The sequence below is a fragment of the Oenanthe melanoleuca genome, chromosome 14 (assembly GCF_029582105.1).
Source record: "Oenanthe melanoleuca isolate GR-GAL-2019-014 chromosome 14, OMel1.0, whole genome shotgun sequence".
NCBI classification, from domain to species: domain Eukaryota; kingdom Metazoa; phylum Chordata; class Aves; order Passeriformes; family Muscicapidae; genus Oenanthe; species Oenanthe melanoleuca.
In genome coordinates this window covers 11,811,939-11,827,908 of record NC_079348.1, presented here as the reverse complement: position 1 = coordinate 11,827,908, position 15,970 = coordinate 11,811,939, and the positions used below count along the sequence as shown (strand labels likewise).

The 15,970-nt window shown below is 37.7% G+C and overlaps 1 protein-coding gene across 28 annotated transcripts in view; it reads left to right on the top strand.

The window, feature by feature from the left end:
* RBFOX1 (RNA binding fox-1 homolog 1) overlaps window positions 1-15,970 on the top strand; it is a 1,071,989-nt gene that overhangs the window by 1,052,048 nt on the left and 3,971 nt on the right. For 18 of the 28 annotated variants that reach the window (XM_056503454.1, XM_056503455.1, XM_056503480.1 and 15 more), the window contains one exon: window positions 15,888-15,963. In XM_056503454.1, the coding sequence (XP_056359429.1) occupies window positions 15,888-15,963 (76 nt within the window). Of the gene's footprint in view, window positions 1-4,390; window positions 4,444-15,887; window positions 15,964-15,970 lie in introns of all 28 variants that reach the window. The other 10 variants (XM_056503462.1, XM_056503457.1, XM_056503464.1 and 7 more) reach the window with 1 other exon arrangement.

Below are 15,970 nucleotides of genomic sequence, written 5' to 3'. Positions count from 1 at the left end.
AGTGCTTAAAGGACTTAAACCCCTCAATATATATTAAGTCTCTATTCTATAGTATGGCATGTTTTCACCAAACAGTTTCAAGAAGAAAGCAAGCATGAAATGTATTGGATATGCAAAAAGTTTGCTGGAGAGAAAGAGCAGGTGCCAAAAGAGAGAGGTTTCTGTCAGATGTGGAGCCTTAGAGGCACACATTTGTTACTGCCACAGGGACTACAGGGAATGGAGTGGAGGAAATTACAACATATTCAACCCTTTGAAGATAGTGTGATGCAGGTTCAATAACTACCCCAAAGGAAGAAAGCGCCTCTAAATCACTTAATAGTACTTCTGTTGTCCTCCCCTTCTGCTCTTGTTTGCATTCAGGATATATATCAAATGTTTAAACTTTTTTTTTTTTTTTCAAAATTTAAAACAGTCTTTATTACCATACTGGTAAAAAACGAGTTAGTTTTCAATTTGCTAGAAGAGATAAAAATTGATATGTAGGCTTGAGAGAAGGAGTACTATGCAGAGTGTTTGCCCTTGGGAAGTGGCTGCTGGGATGGAACCCAGCCATTTGGAGGCCCTGCAGCACATTTTCCTGACCCACACTGTCTGGGAGACATCAGAGAGCTCAGACTGCCAAGGGGTGCCACTCCTGCACTTAAAAGGATTGCACTTAGCCCAGGGTGTGAGGGTCTGGCAGGTTGAATATATCCAACTGTACAGTCAGATCAATGTATTTGTCATGTTATCCTTTCAGGGTTTTGGTTTGTTGTTTTTTTCCCCCCTATCTCACAGCCAGTAACAACTTTTAAAATTCTATTTAAAAAAAAAAAAAAAAAAAAAGTTTCTTTTGTTTAAATCTGTGTTCTTTTACATCTGAAGTATTAACCAGTGAACAGTAAAAATTTGATTCTATATTTTCACTGTTAATACACAAATTAAATTATGGAGGTGATTCTGCATCTTAATTGAGCAGGGCTTATTGTATAATAAAGTTGGGTATGCTTACAATTCCTGCACCTTTTTGAATCTTTCAAAGTGCAGCAGTGATGAGGAACACCAAACCAACTTAAAACGTGTCATGAATTTTCATCACACCTTCCTTGTGAGATTTTCAAGCCTTGTTATGCTCGATAGAGTTAGTGCAGGGAATTGGTCTTTAAAGAAGACACTCCACATTTGCAGAGGACTGGGCAAGGTGTCCTTTGCCACCTCTGCTCTCACCTGCTTTAGGACAGAAGGGATCTGGGGCACCACAGAGCCAGCTTCACCCCAAAGGACTCCTTCTGCTGCTCTGGGGTTGTCCACACTGTCCTGGTTTGGAGGACAGGTGTCTGCCAATAAAGGCAGCAGCTTCTCTTTGAAATGGAGAATGTAAACCCCCTCCCTCCAAATTATTATCATAATTTTGAAATTAAGGGGCTCTCAGGCAAAGATATGGGAATTAGGAATAACAGTTCTTTACTAGGAAAATTAAAATAGAAATGCAGTATTACAAAGAACAATCCCAAACCCTGCCAGAGTCAGAATCCAAGCTGACACAGTCAGTCAGTCAGGGTGTTGGCACAGTCCCATTCAATGGTGGCTGCATCCTCCTGCAGGGGCAGATGTGGTTCAGCTGGAGCAGTGCTCCTGGAGAAGGTGCAGTTTCCTCTGAAGGTGCAGGGATGATGTGGAAAGGTCTGGCTTTCCTCTGGAATCCAGTGGAAAGAAGGTGCCTTGGTGTCCAAAATGTCAGTTTTTATCTGGGTAGGAAAGGCTTGGCTGCTCCCCTGGCTGGAGCATCTCCCAGTGGGATGATGGAATTTTATCAGTCATGCCCTGGGACTCACTGGCCATTAACAGGAGATATCTCCTGGAGGGAGGATGGGCTGTGGGAAGATAAAGATGATTGCCCAGCTGGTTTAAAGCTGGCCCATGAGCAGATAATGTGTGCCAGGAGATCAGGGTCACTGCCCCACCCGGCTGCAGCAGATGGGGACAAAATTCACATTTCTGACACATCCTGTACTGCAGCCCAAGACACACACAAAGGATTAACCCTTTCTTTAGCCATCACTGATATCTGTGATGCTTCTGATGAGCAGTTTCCCCTCTACATCTATGTGAACAACAGTATGGAATTCAGCAAACAAATCCTGCCATTATAAGAATATTAAAGCTATCAAACTGCTTAAGAATTTCTAGTAATTGCTACAAAGAACACGTAATTAGTTATAAAATACTTAAACTGGCTTATTGGATGCCAGCCTCTAGTCTTTTTATTCTCACAGTTGCTATGCTGACCAATATGCAAATTGCTACTTTTAAAAGTTATGTATGGAGTTGTGAAATTAATTTTACAAAAACAAAATAGTCTTTTCCTATAAAGCAGTATAACAAGAGATGTTCACAGTAGCTGCATTTTTTTTAAAATAGATATATGAGGTTTTGGCGTTTTTTAAATTATTTTTTCCCCAGTAATTAGTTAAGACTTGGTTAAAAAAAGAGTAAGATTTCAGAACAGTTTCAGTAATATTTGTCATTCCAAAGGACAAATTGCAGTTAGTGTTGTGGGGTCTTTCTGGAGGTACTAATCCAGCATATTGCCCTTGCAAATAATTCTGTATTTTAACATCTGAAGATAGAGAATCTCTGGGTAAATGCTCCACTGTTCTGAGCAGAAAATAACAAGAGAATGTTCTCAGTAACCTCTTTGGAGGCAGTTTTTAAGAAAAAGTGATATTTTCTTTTAGATGAGAGGGCAGTTTAACGACTTCATAGAAATGAGTCAGAAGGATTTTCTGTAAAACAGTAGATGATAAGTCTGCATTGCTGCTGGCTCAGTCACTTCTAGGCAAACATCTAAAATTATCTCAGAGGTGGTAGCAGTAAATACAATGAAAAATTATGCTACCTATGAAATAGAGAGTAGCTCTTTATTTATAATGTAAAATTTATCCCCCTTTGGTTTTTTAAATTCATATGTTTAGCATTACTTCTTAGGTAAATCTCATTAGCTCCTGAAACTAGATGACAAAATAAAGAGCAAAGCTACCAATTGAACTTAATGAGCAGTTGAAAATGCAGGAATGTACAATTTGATGGCTAAGTTCACACTAACAGACAGTGTCAGTATTTCTGCTAGGGCAGGGGCAACGATCTGCTTTTGGATTTATGCAATCCTGTCCCTACAGTACAGACTGCAGGCTCCTTGTTTTGCTTTGGATTTATTTTATTTTTCCCCCTAGAATGTGATCCTCTAAGTAACAAGGTTCACAGATTTCTAAATGAGAATTTCAAATCCCTTGATACATAGGAGGTGAAGTAATAGAAATAGATTTTGTTCCCTTAGGGCTTAACTCGTGGAGGTTTTGTTGCCCCTGAGGGACGTTTGCTCCTGCATGGTTTTCAGTAGGATGCTCAGTGTTTAATGCTTGCAGAGCTGTTTTTCCAGGCAGTCCTTAGCCTGCATCCTTTGGCTCCTGGTTGTTAGACTTGCATTAAGGCTGTGCAAAGCTCAGTGTCGGTTTTTGCTGTGCCTGGCAGTGCAGGGGCTGTGTGCAGCTGGGAGGAAACCACACCCAAGTGTTAAATCTGCACCCTGTTCATTAACCCTGCCCTACACGGAAATACCCCCAGGAAGCTGTAGAAAGGAATCATTGGATGTTAATCCTTAAACATGGTTTCCACTAACAAATCCTGGTTGCCTAGATTTCAGGAAGGACAAATCAGGATTTGTGCCATAATGAAGTTTTCTGCATTTTGAAATACATTTAGTGCATTTAGCGTTTCTCTTTTTATGTTACCTGGTTTAAAAAAGAATTTTGCAAGAGAAGGTTTATATTAAATTACTCATATTTATAGCTTATTCTCCTAAGATTCTGCAAAAGACTTTTCTATGTATTTGGATGACAGTATATGAGAATATACTATGTCATTTTTTTTAATAAATAGCAGAAAATTAATTTTCTGATTGCAGTCATATTAGACATAGTAAAAGCAAAATATTTTAATTTCAATATCCTCCTTTCAGATGCACAAAGTAAATTGCAATTTAATTTTTTTTCAAAAGCGCTTTTTACATATTTTGCAGTAGTGCCCTTTAATAGCTATATCAATATATTGTTTTATTTTTATTAGACTTCATAAATATATTGACATATCTGTAACACTAAACATGAAGCTTCCAATGCAAGAGTTTGTACATAGTCCATATCCAAATGTCACCATTATTTCATTTAAAAGATCCCAGCATGTCTACCTCATGATCCTTATAAACTCTATAGTACTCAACACTTTTTCTTGCTACATTCATTAAAATTAAGCACCCTTCCCCTACCCCATCTGTAAACATCAAGTCAATTGGCAGCTAGCACATTTCCCAGTCAGCAAGCAGTATTGTGAATTTTATCTTCTCTTGCAGAAATCAATTCGTCTTCGTTGCAGCAGATGAAATTTCTTGTAACACCTCTGCAGGTAACAATCATTGATACTTCTTGATGCATCCATCCAGGTCTCAATATCCTTTTTCACATGCTGCATTGAATCGTAAGACAAGGCTTAGGAAAGTCCGTAGTGTAAATCTTTGGGATAGTTTAATGAATTTACAGCTTCAGCTCTAGGTTCTGCCATATAAAAGCCATCAGGTTATTTTGCTGACCTTGGTGTTTTGTTTCCAGTTTAAGTGTGGTATGGCCTAGTGTGTAAGGATATGTTAAACCTTCTGATGCAAGCTACAGGACTGTGACTTTCCAAAGTCAAAGCAAGCAGAACTGATGAGAAGAGCCAAGGCTTAGATGTGAGCAGGACATTGTAAGTGCTCTAGATGTAACAATTTTCTTTTCAACTCGTTGGGGGCAAATGATGCCCACGAGGGTTTTGCAGACCCTAAAGCACTCACAAAGTCTATCCTATGGATGAGATAGTGGGAGAGAGGGTCTGTGCCTTCAGAGGATCGCTCTCTAGTAAGTAAAAAGTCTCCATATATATCATGTTGTAAATCATGGCTACAGAAGAATGAACAATGTGTTTTAAAGGTTTATTAATATTTTATAAATATATTGAATATGATAAGAGGTTTTCTCTCTTTTAAGCAATAGAGCTTGAACAAGCTTAGTCTTAATTCAGGTAAGGATGGTGTTATGTTACTACATAAGAAATCAAAAGGCAAAAATAAATAGTAACGGTGCTGGGACTTATTCTGCCAATAATGTTGTGGAAAAAATCAAGTTCATAGAAACTTCTCATATTGAAGGATAAAAGGGGATAGAGTGTGAAATCAAATGTTGGTATTAAGAAGTGTTTGCTGATAGAGTTTTATATTAGCAGAAATAAATGAAAGCTGACGAGATTTGTTTATGCTGTGATGATCTACATAGAAACAGATAGAGAACATTTATTTATGGAAAAGGTGATCATAGCTAAACCCAAAATATGCTAAAATTGTCATAATCTCTATACTAGTTGTAGCATTTTTGGTGGTAATCTGAAAAGTTCCTCTGTAGTAAAACCTGGTTTAACATAGATGTTTCCAAGTCCTGTAAATCATGAAGTAAATACATTTTGAGAAGCAAACATTTCCACATTCTTCATATCACTCTACTTGGATTTTGGCTTTGGTATTCCATTTGAGCTTCCTGCTCAGCTCTTCATTGAAGTGAGCTGTAGTAGGGGGGTTGCTCATTTGTCAATCTAAGCTTTGATAAGTAAGAATAAATATATTTATTTTAATAATTGTTAAACTGAATTCTTGAGTTAGATGTGGGTTCTGTGGGTCCAGTTTTGCAAAGTGAACCCTTCTAAGCAATAATTCTTGTTCTAGTAAAGAAATTTTTCTCTCTCAATTCAGGCACAATTTAAGTGCCCAAGACCTTTTTAAAGATATTTCATATATCACTTCTTTAGAATTCCAATCAAAAAAATATTATTTTTATGAAATATAAATTTTATTTATTAGTGCATTCAGTGAACTTTACACAAAAGGAAATTGATCTCTGTGTATTTATTAAAACTTTTCAGTTTACCAGTTGATTACCTATGTTGAATTGATTCAACAATAAGGTATTTTTGCTAGGTATGGTTTTGAGCATATGATAAACACATCCATCACAGGTGACTGTAGGTTCCTTTTTTTGTAACTAAATATGAAGGAGAAAGCTGATGAAAACCTGTACCTGCTGTTTCTTACACACCTAGGTTTCAGTAATAGAATTTAAATGACTTTTGGCTTCATAAAAAAGTAATTCTCCAGCCTGTATTCCTGTGAGTCAAATTGCTAAAGTTGAATTTGGTCTTTTGGATTTGTAAGTTGACTTCCAATTATTTCATTATCTGATATTTTATGTTTTAATACATGGAGCAAACATAGAGATACTTTGAGAACCAAAACTAACCTTCCTGTGGTTTTTCAGATGCATGCAAAACACCTGCAGTATGATTTTATAGTGCTTTTTTAGTGCTCCTAAACTCAATGACAGTAATTGTGTTTGTAAAGTTGATATCAAGTGAAGATTCTTATAAACATGCTCAATGTTTGAAATGTGAGTATATGTATGCTTGTATTGCCTCCCTGTAAAGGATGTGTGCATTTGTGGGTTACAAATAGTAATATATAACAAGTAAAGCTTTGGTTGGAACTTGATCATCAATTGGAAATGGGAGGTCTTGGGTGGTTCTACTGGTAATATTCACTCTTTTCTTCTCAATCCTTTATCATTCCTGCCAGAGAATACTTAACCCTCAGCCACATGGTATCTTTTCTTATTTGGGAATAAAGTAGTCTTGAGAAGATAAATGTGTTAAATTAGCAAGTTGTGTCCATAAACACATTTCTATTTGTGTATCTCTGTCTGTCCTTGAAGGCACATTTCAGAAGGGAAACCTCCTCAGACATCTGACAGAGGGATCCTTCCATGGGAAATTTAAAAGCATTTCATTCTTGATTGCATCCAGTGCATTCTGAGGCTAAAAATAATTACAGTTCAGAAGAGAAGTTCTGCACTTCTGGGATAGATCTTCTCTGGCAGGCATGATTAAAGGGTTTGCAAACAGATCTGAACTAGAACAGAGCCAGGGAAACTATCAGAAATCTCCTGTAGGTTTGATGATGGAATTTTAACAAGGATCTCTGGGGACCTTCCTCTAGAAAATTCCTGCTGTGGTTGCATGAGGGGAGAATTAATCCTGAGGTTCTTGTTGATGGGGTCAAGGGCATCTGTCCTGTCAGTCTCTGGATAAATCAGAATGAGACCCAGAATAAACCTATGGTTTATTTACGTGTTGCTTGCAGAACATTGTTCATTTTTCAGCTTTAGCATTCTTAGTGTATTTTTCAAATCAGTGCTCAATCTATTTTTTTCTCTTTTAGGTTTTGTAACATCAAAATTCATAGTTTGTAAAGAAAAAGCATTTTCAGTGCCTTTTGCAAGTGCATTCTCAGATGTACCTGCAAATGACATTTTATATTTTTTATGTAAAAATGGGACAGGGTTATTATTTTATATTTATATTATCTCTCTTCTTCCAGTTTTTAACTGTTATTCAGCCTTCATGTAGAAGATAAAAAAATCCAATGCTGATGCATGCTTGGTATTATTTTTCTCCCAAGTGTATTTGCAGTTTATGATTTTCAAATAACAGAGAGAAAGGCAAGGGTATATATATAAAGCTGAATTTGGAATGAAGTATGGTGGAAGTAGATATAACATCTGTCCAATTGTGACTGTATTTATTTACATTTTTGAGCAGAATCAGTCTCAGGAGGAAGGATTCTGTGTGTGTGTGTGTGCCTGTGTGTCTGCATGCAAGGAAAAGAAATGCTTTATAAAGCTTTAGAAGTTGACAGTCTTAAATTAAGTTATTGACCTCCATTTGGAGAAAGATACAGTCTCCAAAATAGATTAAACATTTTGAAAGGTTTAACTTCATAACTCCAGGAAAGATGTTGAATAAAAGCAAGCAGCTTCAATAAGCAAACCGTGGGGTTTGTGCTATTGAAATATTTGAAGAGAATATTGGCCATTTCTAACAAATGCAATTGCTCCAGTCATTGCAATTTTCCTGTGTACTGTCATTAACCTGTCAGCACTAACACTGCCACAAATTTAATTCACTGAATAACAGCAAATATGGAGATATTCATTTAAAATAAATTAATATTTGATGAAGAGCTTAGAATGGCTGCAGTGCCTGTTGTGGCAAACCTACCTCTGCCAGGGTAGGTGCATAAATAGTTGCAGCTGGTCAGAATTTTGCCATATGAGCTTGCATTCATCTCATTGACCTGTTCATGTGTCTGGTAGGAGATATTGATCGGATCTTACTCTTACAAAGGAATTTTAAAGAGTTCCATCCAAACTCCTTGGAAGAATGCAGCTTCAGAGGTGTTTCCTTCAGCATTAGAATTACTGTGTGAAGACATATGCTCAGTTGAGAGAGGTTCATTTCATGAAGCAGTTTGGGAAAATAACCATTTCCTATGAGATGCTTTTATTATTATGCTATGCTCTTCTCTAATCAAATAAAAAATGAAGATGAAGGAGCATCTGTATGGTCTTTGTGCTGGTATTTATTTAAGGCTGTACTGCTGTTCCCTGTGAAAAATAGCAGACACTGAAATTTTTGCTCTGGAAAGGCTAGGAAATGTTGCACTAATGCACAAAATTAAACTTCTTCCATAAATTCAAGTGTCCTTTATGTTGGCAGTTTAAACCTGCATTTACTGCTGCTATAACTAGCTGCTTGTATGGAATTCCATTTGTTGTAGCTGTTACTGCTCTGGGGATGTTCAGCTATTGGACCAGTTGATAAAAATCAGAAAACACTTTGATTATGGCCTGTTGTGCTTTGGTGAGGTTGGATTAATTGCTTTGAGGAGGCAGAGGAGGCAGTGCAGCCCTGCTGGCGTGGTGTCACTGGCTGGGTGACAGCTTGCCTGCCCCGCGCTCGCCGTTCCAGGTCAGTTCGCATGGCTGCTCAAATGTGACAGCAGGACAAGATTAAGGAGGGCTGAGGTCCTGTGATTTGTAAATGGAGGATTTGCAACGTGAAGCTCCTTTGATAACAGTGAATAACCTGTGTTTGTCCTCAACAAGTGCCTGTAGGCACGTGTGCATCTCCTGTGCTATTTTTTTTTTTTTTTTTTAATGAGGCAATTATATTGGTTTTTCTCTGGTAGGCTAAAAACAGAGCACGTGAAAGATGGTTTGTGTGTGTGCATGTATGGATGCCTATATACAAGTCCATTAAATGAGCAAGGGTTCAGTTTTAATATCTTGGGATTATCATATTGCAAATAAACATAAAACAACGCTATGGTTGCACAGCTTTATACATGATCATAAAAGAGTGCTTTAAAATTTAATAAATAATGTACCCAGTATATTTATTATTAAACTAGGTAAGAATTTCTTCAAGCTTTATTGTCCCTAAATATAACAGCACTAGTAATAAGAAAATGCTTTACAGACCTAAGAAATGCTTTCTGCTCATTGGAATAGAGCTGGGTTTAGGTGTCACCTGATGGCAAGCCTCAGATTCCCCAGTGGCTTTTTTTTAAGGAAGTTTATAAAAAATCTAAGTTCGTATGCAGAAAGGTGGTGATGCATAGAATTCTGTTAGACTTTTGACTAGGCATCAGCTTCAGTTCCCACCCTGGTGTGAATCCAGACAGCAAGACTGAAACTGAATGAGAGCTTCTAAGCTGAGATCTGTGCCTAGGATTGTTCCAGTTTGCAGTTACCCAGCATCAGCTCAGGGGAAAGTCACTTGTGTTGCTGTTTGTTACCCTTCTATGTTTCTGCAAATTAAACAGTATCAATCATTTTTATTTAAATGTTTCAGAAGATGGCAGCTCAGCTTTGACTGGCTGCAAAGAAATTTTAGAAGAAGATACAGGCTAGCAAACAGAAGCAAAATTAAAACCACATCTGAGCATCAGGGAAACTTCTGCAAAGCATGCCTGTCAATTAGCAAGGAAATTAATTGGCCAAACTGAGATGTGACATACATAAGTAAACAGCCAAGAATTGGAAATTCATCTCTACAGAAAAGTCTGCATAAGCTTTTCTACTTTCTCCTTTCTCCAACCTGAAGGAAAAAGTAAACAGTGCTTTTAATATTTCATCAATGACATATTTATGAAGGTCCTTTCATGGCAACTTTTCACTATAGTCCTCTACCCATGGTAGACCCTGGTCAACTTTCTTATCTCTGACAAAACCTAGGGATGTGTTAGTACTGTAGTGATAGGAAATCCCTTATGGCTCTGACAGTTCAGCCCTGCAGTCCACCTTGAAGTTTCACTCTTTATTGTGCTGCCTGTCACTTCCCAACTCTTTCTCTGCTCCACATCACAAATGTGCAGCACATCATAGGTCATGGAAGAGGAAGATGCTATGAATAAAGTATGTGATGGTCCTCCCTTGTACAGTGACCTGTGTTTGATAGCGTGCATTCAAAACTTGGCAAGGAGAATTTAGCATTCTTAACCTTTCCAATCAAGGAAAATGCCTGGAAACTGTTTTTATCAGCAGATTTCAATTCCCTTGATCTTAAGTAAAAACTTCAGAGACATTTTTGTCCATTGCCTTTTGAGATAGAGAGAGACCTGTTGGTGATCCAGGTGACTGAAATGCCCAAAGTCACTTGTGCTAATATTTAAAATGAAGTTAATTAGTTGTTTGCACGTCCTTTGAACACCACAAGCAGACACCATCCTACTGCAGTGGGGTGAATTTTAGGTTAAAGGGCAACCCCTGCTGCACAGGTTTGACCCACTGAGCCTAAAATATTGCTCAGCAGTGTGGTGTGTGACTGGTGTGCTTAGGGAGGAGCTGTGCTGCTCCTCTTGGGATCATCATAGTTCTGTGACCAAGAGGAAGAGCACCAAGTTGGTTATTGGAATAATTTATGTATTTCTGTTATATATATATATATATATATATATATATGTATGTATGTATGTGTATATATATATATATATATAAAATTTATTACTTGGTTTTTCAATTGCAAACAAAGCAGGTAATGAGTGGATAAAGTTTGGGAGAAGTTAGAAGGATGAGCTTTCCAGTAGGCTTTGCTTGTTTCATGACTGAGGTCAGAGTTAGATTGATCTAAAGTAGTGACAGATTCTTAACTTTGCTTTTTGTATTTCTTAAGCAGGTTCATAATTTTCTGTACTCCCTCCAGCAATATGTAGACTTGAAAAAATGGGGGGCAGTTGATAATGATAAGTAAAATATGTGTATCAAATTCTTTAAAACTCTCCTTCTGTACTTCTCCAATCACTTGAGGAAAATGTGTTAATTTGGCTGATTTTTTTATGTGGTGAATTTTTCCTTATTAATTGTGTTATTAAGCCCTATAGTGTATGTGTTAGTTAGGAGATTCTAAATGTCTCCAGTATTGGAGCTCCACTGTCTGTCACAGATGTGTATGGAAATACAGCCATACTACTAAAGAATTTAAAATCCTGAAATGGCAATTACAATTAGAGAGGCACAGAATTCCCCAGTTTTTAGAGACATCAACACCTACTACAGATAACTTAGAGAGATACTCCCTTTCAAAAGCCCTGATAAAATAAATCTCATAATTTCCTTTTTGAAATTACTTTATAAAAAATATTTGATCGCCGAGCAACAAATTGTCCTTTTATGTACTATTTTAGCATTTTTAAACTCTCTGCTGAAAATGACTGAAGAGGTTGAGGCACAGCAGAAGTAAAGAACATGCCATGCCTTGGTGGATAGTTTACGGCTGTGTTTACAGAAGTTAGCACAGCTACACTGGGGGTTTTTCTCAGTTATTTCCCAGGAAGTTCTTAGTCCAGCTATTTAAGAACCAGTGTCAGTATGATAACAAAATGCTGGCAAACACATTTTTTCCCATGATGTCCTGAATGCTTGCCCCAGATATAGTGGAAAACAGAGGAGCATACCTTGTTCCAGTTAGTGATGCATTAAAATTGTTCATCAGCTGTGTTCTGAGACAAGGATTTGTGTGTATTGCTTTGGATACATTGTTTTATCATCCAGTAAAATACACAGAGAATTGCACCGACTGTTAATTTATTCACTGCCTTACCATTGGCATGTCCTAAATCTTTGTAAGTTGTTTACCTAGAATGACAATTTGCAGTGTAAATTATCACAAAGTGTTTAAATGCCACTAATTGCAATGAGGAGTAAGCACGCTGGCAGAACAGTGAGTAAATGAAGCAGTGTGTGTGGCACTGAAGCAGCTTACTGATTTGCAGTGTGACAATATAGTTTAAATCCTTCTTCCTATTTTCAGCTGGAAATCAGAATCTATTCTGCTAACCTTCTGAGCTTCTAAATTTGGTGTCATGCAAGGGCGTGTTTAAAAATTAGCATTTAAAAAGAAACCCACTTGCTTTAAGTTTAAGCTGACACTGTTCCTTTCCTCTGTGGAAATGAAATTTATTAATCATAATAAAACCATCATATTCTGAAGGTAGAGGTCACCCTGAGGAGAGGAAAAAAAAAAAAGTCTATTCATCACAGAGGAATTTCAATGCATTTTTTTCCCAGATAATATCTGAGCATGTGTTCTTTCCCCTTTGGAAATATTTTCATCCATGTTTGTGCTTACATATGTCAAGTGTATTCAGGAGTGTGCAAAAATGAAAATTGTGCAGTTAAATTTTATATATTTTTTTTACAGGATATTTGGAAGAATTCCTTTTACATTTTATATTTTGTTTACATTGCACGCATTTGCTTAAGTGAAATTTCAATATCCTGTAAAAGAAAAACACGTGTTTGTTATTTTAACATGAGTATAAGCATCACTAATTCTGCAATAACATTTCTATGTTAACATCACAGTAAAAGCTTTAACATTATAATAATATAAATATAAACCATTCTTTTTAAGGAGCAAGGATTAACTTTGGTCACAGTTCTCACATTAGGATTTCTTCACAACTCTTGTTTTATGAAAAAGACATGAATTACATAGAAGGATGAAAAAAAGCAATGTAAAATACTGACAATAAGTGATTACTGCTTTGGAAAAAGGGTAATAAAAATGTACTCAGAAGTCAATACAGGGTTGAAACAGTCATATTTTAATCCTTTAAAACTGCTTAATGTGTGTGTTTATCCATATTTCCCCCTCAGTTGTCAAGATTTCTGTTGAATATTGATATTATTATATTATTAGCAACATGGTATATTACACTGGTGTTGTAAACTTGCCAGTAACTTCAGTAGTTGGCTTAAACAGAATAATAATTTAACAGAGCCTGAGCCCAGGGTATCCAGGCTTGGTCCTTCTTGTAAGAGGCCCTTGCATTTGGGCCGCTTGATGCCATCCTGGGTGACCTGTTGGATTTGGCTTTGTGAGGCAGTGGGACACAGCCAAGGATCCTGCAGGAATGGGATGTAGAATGGAGGCAAAATGCAGCCCTGCCACTGGACAAAAATTAGTGTATTTTTTACAGATACAGATTACAGCCCTTGCTCAGCATTGCAGTGATACCAGATAATCAGGAAAAAAGAAAAACAAAGGGAATTTATCAGTTCCCCTTGCTTTAAAAGTATTCCTCTTGCATGTTGCTAAGGATATGAGGGAAACATGTCTACCTTTAAATAATTCGTTTTCCCTTCCTAGATGTTTTCTTACTGTTGGGATGAAATTTGGCTGGAAAGAATTAAAATTATAATGATATTCAAAATTATCAGACTTTAAAAATTGGCACAGAGCAGTAATGTCTTCTTCCCTTCAGTGCAGGTGAACAAGACACAAGGGATTCTGTCATGGTTCTGTCAAAGCTGAGTATTTCAAATCCCCAAGTCATGTTTGAATCCTGATGTGGAGGGCTGCCAAGGCTGAGGTTTATGGAAGTTCTTCCTACCAGAGAGGCTCCAGAGTGTGGCACCAGTGTCAGACCTGCTCAGAGAGTCTCAAATTCACTTTCCAGCTCAGAGAATCACCAAGTCCTTTACCCAGCATAGACTGATGTCATCTGCTCTCCTTCCCGTGCTTTTCCAGTGGAAATTGCTCATTTCCTTTGTTGGGTAATTTCTAAAGATAGGTGTTCTTGGATACCAAGTGTTAAGGTAGAATTTATATAAATTTAATCCCTTACTCCTCAATGCTTTGGATGCAAAAGAGGAACTAATCTGTTTTGTACAAGCCTTTTGCACATACCTTCCTGAATTTCAGGCCAGGTCTTAAGCAAAGCAATTGCCTAGCACACTGCTACCCCTGGAATTTCAGGTGTCCCTGTGAGACCAATGAAGACTTCTCTACCCAAATCTAAAGGAAGCACAGCTGTGGGGTGACAGACAGAGCCCATGAACTTGGGGTGCTTAAATAAATTAATTAATGCATTATCCCCTCATAGGAATTAGGATTTACTAAGCAAACAGGACAGTACAACTGGAGGCATTCAGCTATGATGCTTGCACTTTGAAGTGAAACTTCCAGGCTTTTGAATGCTTTATAAGAACTTAGATACACTTAGATTTGCTCAAAATGCTGCACTCCTGCTGGGAAAAAAAAAAAGTCTAATTCACAATGCTGAATATGAACCACTGTACACTTGGAAGTTTGTACTTTCTGAACTTTTTTCTACTTTTTGTTTTTTTCCATCAAGATGTGTGGTTATATATTCTTGGAAAAGGGAAAGCATGTGACTTCTGCAAGTGTGCTGCCCTATGTTTGTGCAGAGAGTCAGAGCCAGGGATGTTCAGTCTGTCTTTTCCATGCTGAACCCTTTAGTGAGCACAGTTGTCACAGGGGGTGATTTGCTGGATTTCCATATGAAAGGAATCCCTCATAAGCTGGCAAATGTTGGCTCAGTGAGATGGAGAATTAAGGATTTATTGTCTATGGTAATTTCTGCTCCCTCCTTGAAGATGTCCCTGGGTAGGTGGGAATGTCTAGTTAGATAATTTGGTCCCTTTCTCTAGCTCACATCCAGGACCCACAGTAGTGGGTGGTGGAGGATTGCATATGCCATGAAAACATTCCTTTCTCAGCTCTCCCTCAGCTGGTTAGCTCGGAATCCACTAATCAGATTCTGCTTGTGGAGGGGCAAATACATGATAATAAAATAAAGCAGTTGTTCTCTTTTCAAAAAAAGTAAGTTTATACATGTATCTGAAAAATAAGGTATTTACACAGAATGAGACCAGTCTGTGGTTACTGTTCACATAAAACTAAAAAAAAATAATGTTTTGGGTTTTTTTTAAGAGATATCAAGGGCATTTTTAAACCTTGTTTGCTACATTAGCCCTCATATTCAAGACAGCACTGTAATTACAAGATTGCTTTTGTTGATCTATGTGACACCTGAGAGCCAATGAAAATTGTTTGATTATGGGAGAAATGTTTGACACTTGCAGTGGAAGCTGTCCCTAGCTGGCATGTCCATCTCACTGAAGTATTCCCTGTATTTCCCCAGACTGGGCAGCAGAGCTTTGTGTGTCAAGGTGAGGCAGAGGATGGGGCCAGCAAATGGACCAGGGACACAGGGAAGTAGCTATAAGGATATTGTGTGGGGAGAAATGACCAAAATCTGATTTTCACAGCCCTGTCTTTGCCTGGTTGCAGCAGGGTCCTGGGCAAGGTGAGGGTTCAGCTGTGCAGTGTTTTAGGGAGGCAGGAGGAGCAGGAGTGTGCACGTTCCTGACACCCTGTGCCTGCCGTGGCTCCTCAGCCTGATGCTGATTCCTAATAGTCTCATAAAGCTAATTATACATTTACTGTCATTTGTAACCTGAACATTTCCCAAAGGACGTTGCTTTTCAAGCTGTGAGTTCATTTGCAAGGAGTTTGGCTAGAATGGAAAATTTCATTGCAACCATTTTGTTAATATCAACAATGACTGGTTTTAAGGTTTTTTTGGGGGTTGTTTTCCATTAATCTTAAATTTCTTTTCTTTTCAGTTACGGACGAGTTTATGCTGCAGACCCCTACCACCACACACTTGCTCCAGCAGCCACCTACGGCGTTGGTGCCGTGGTAAGTG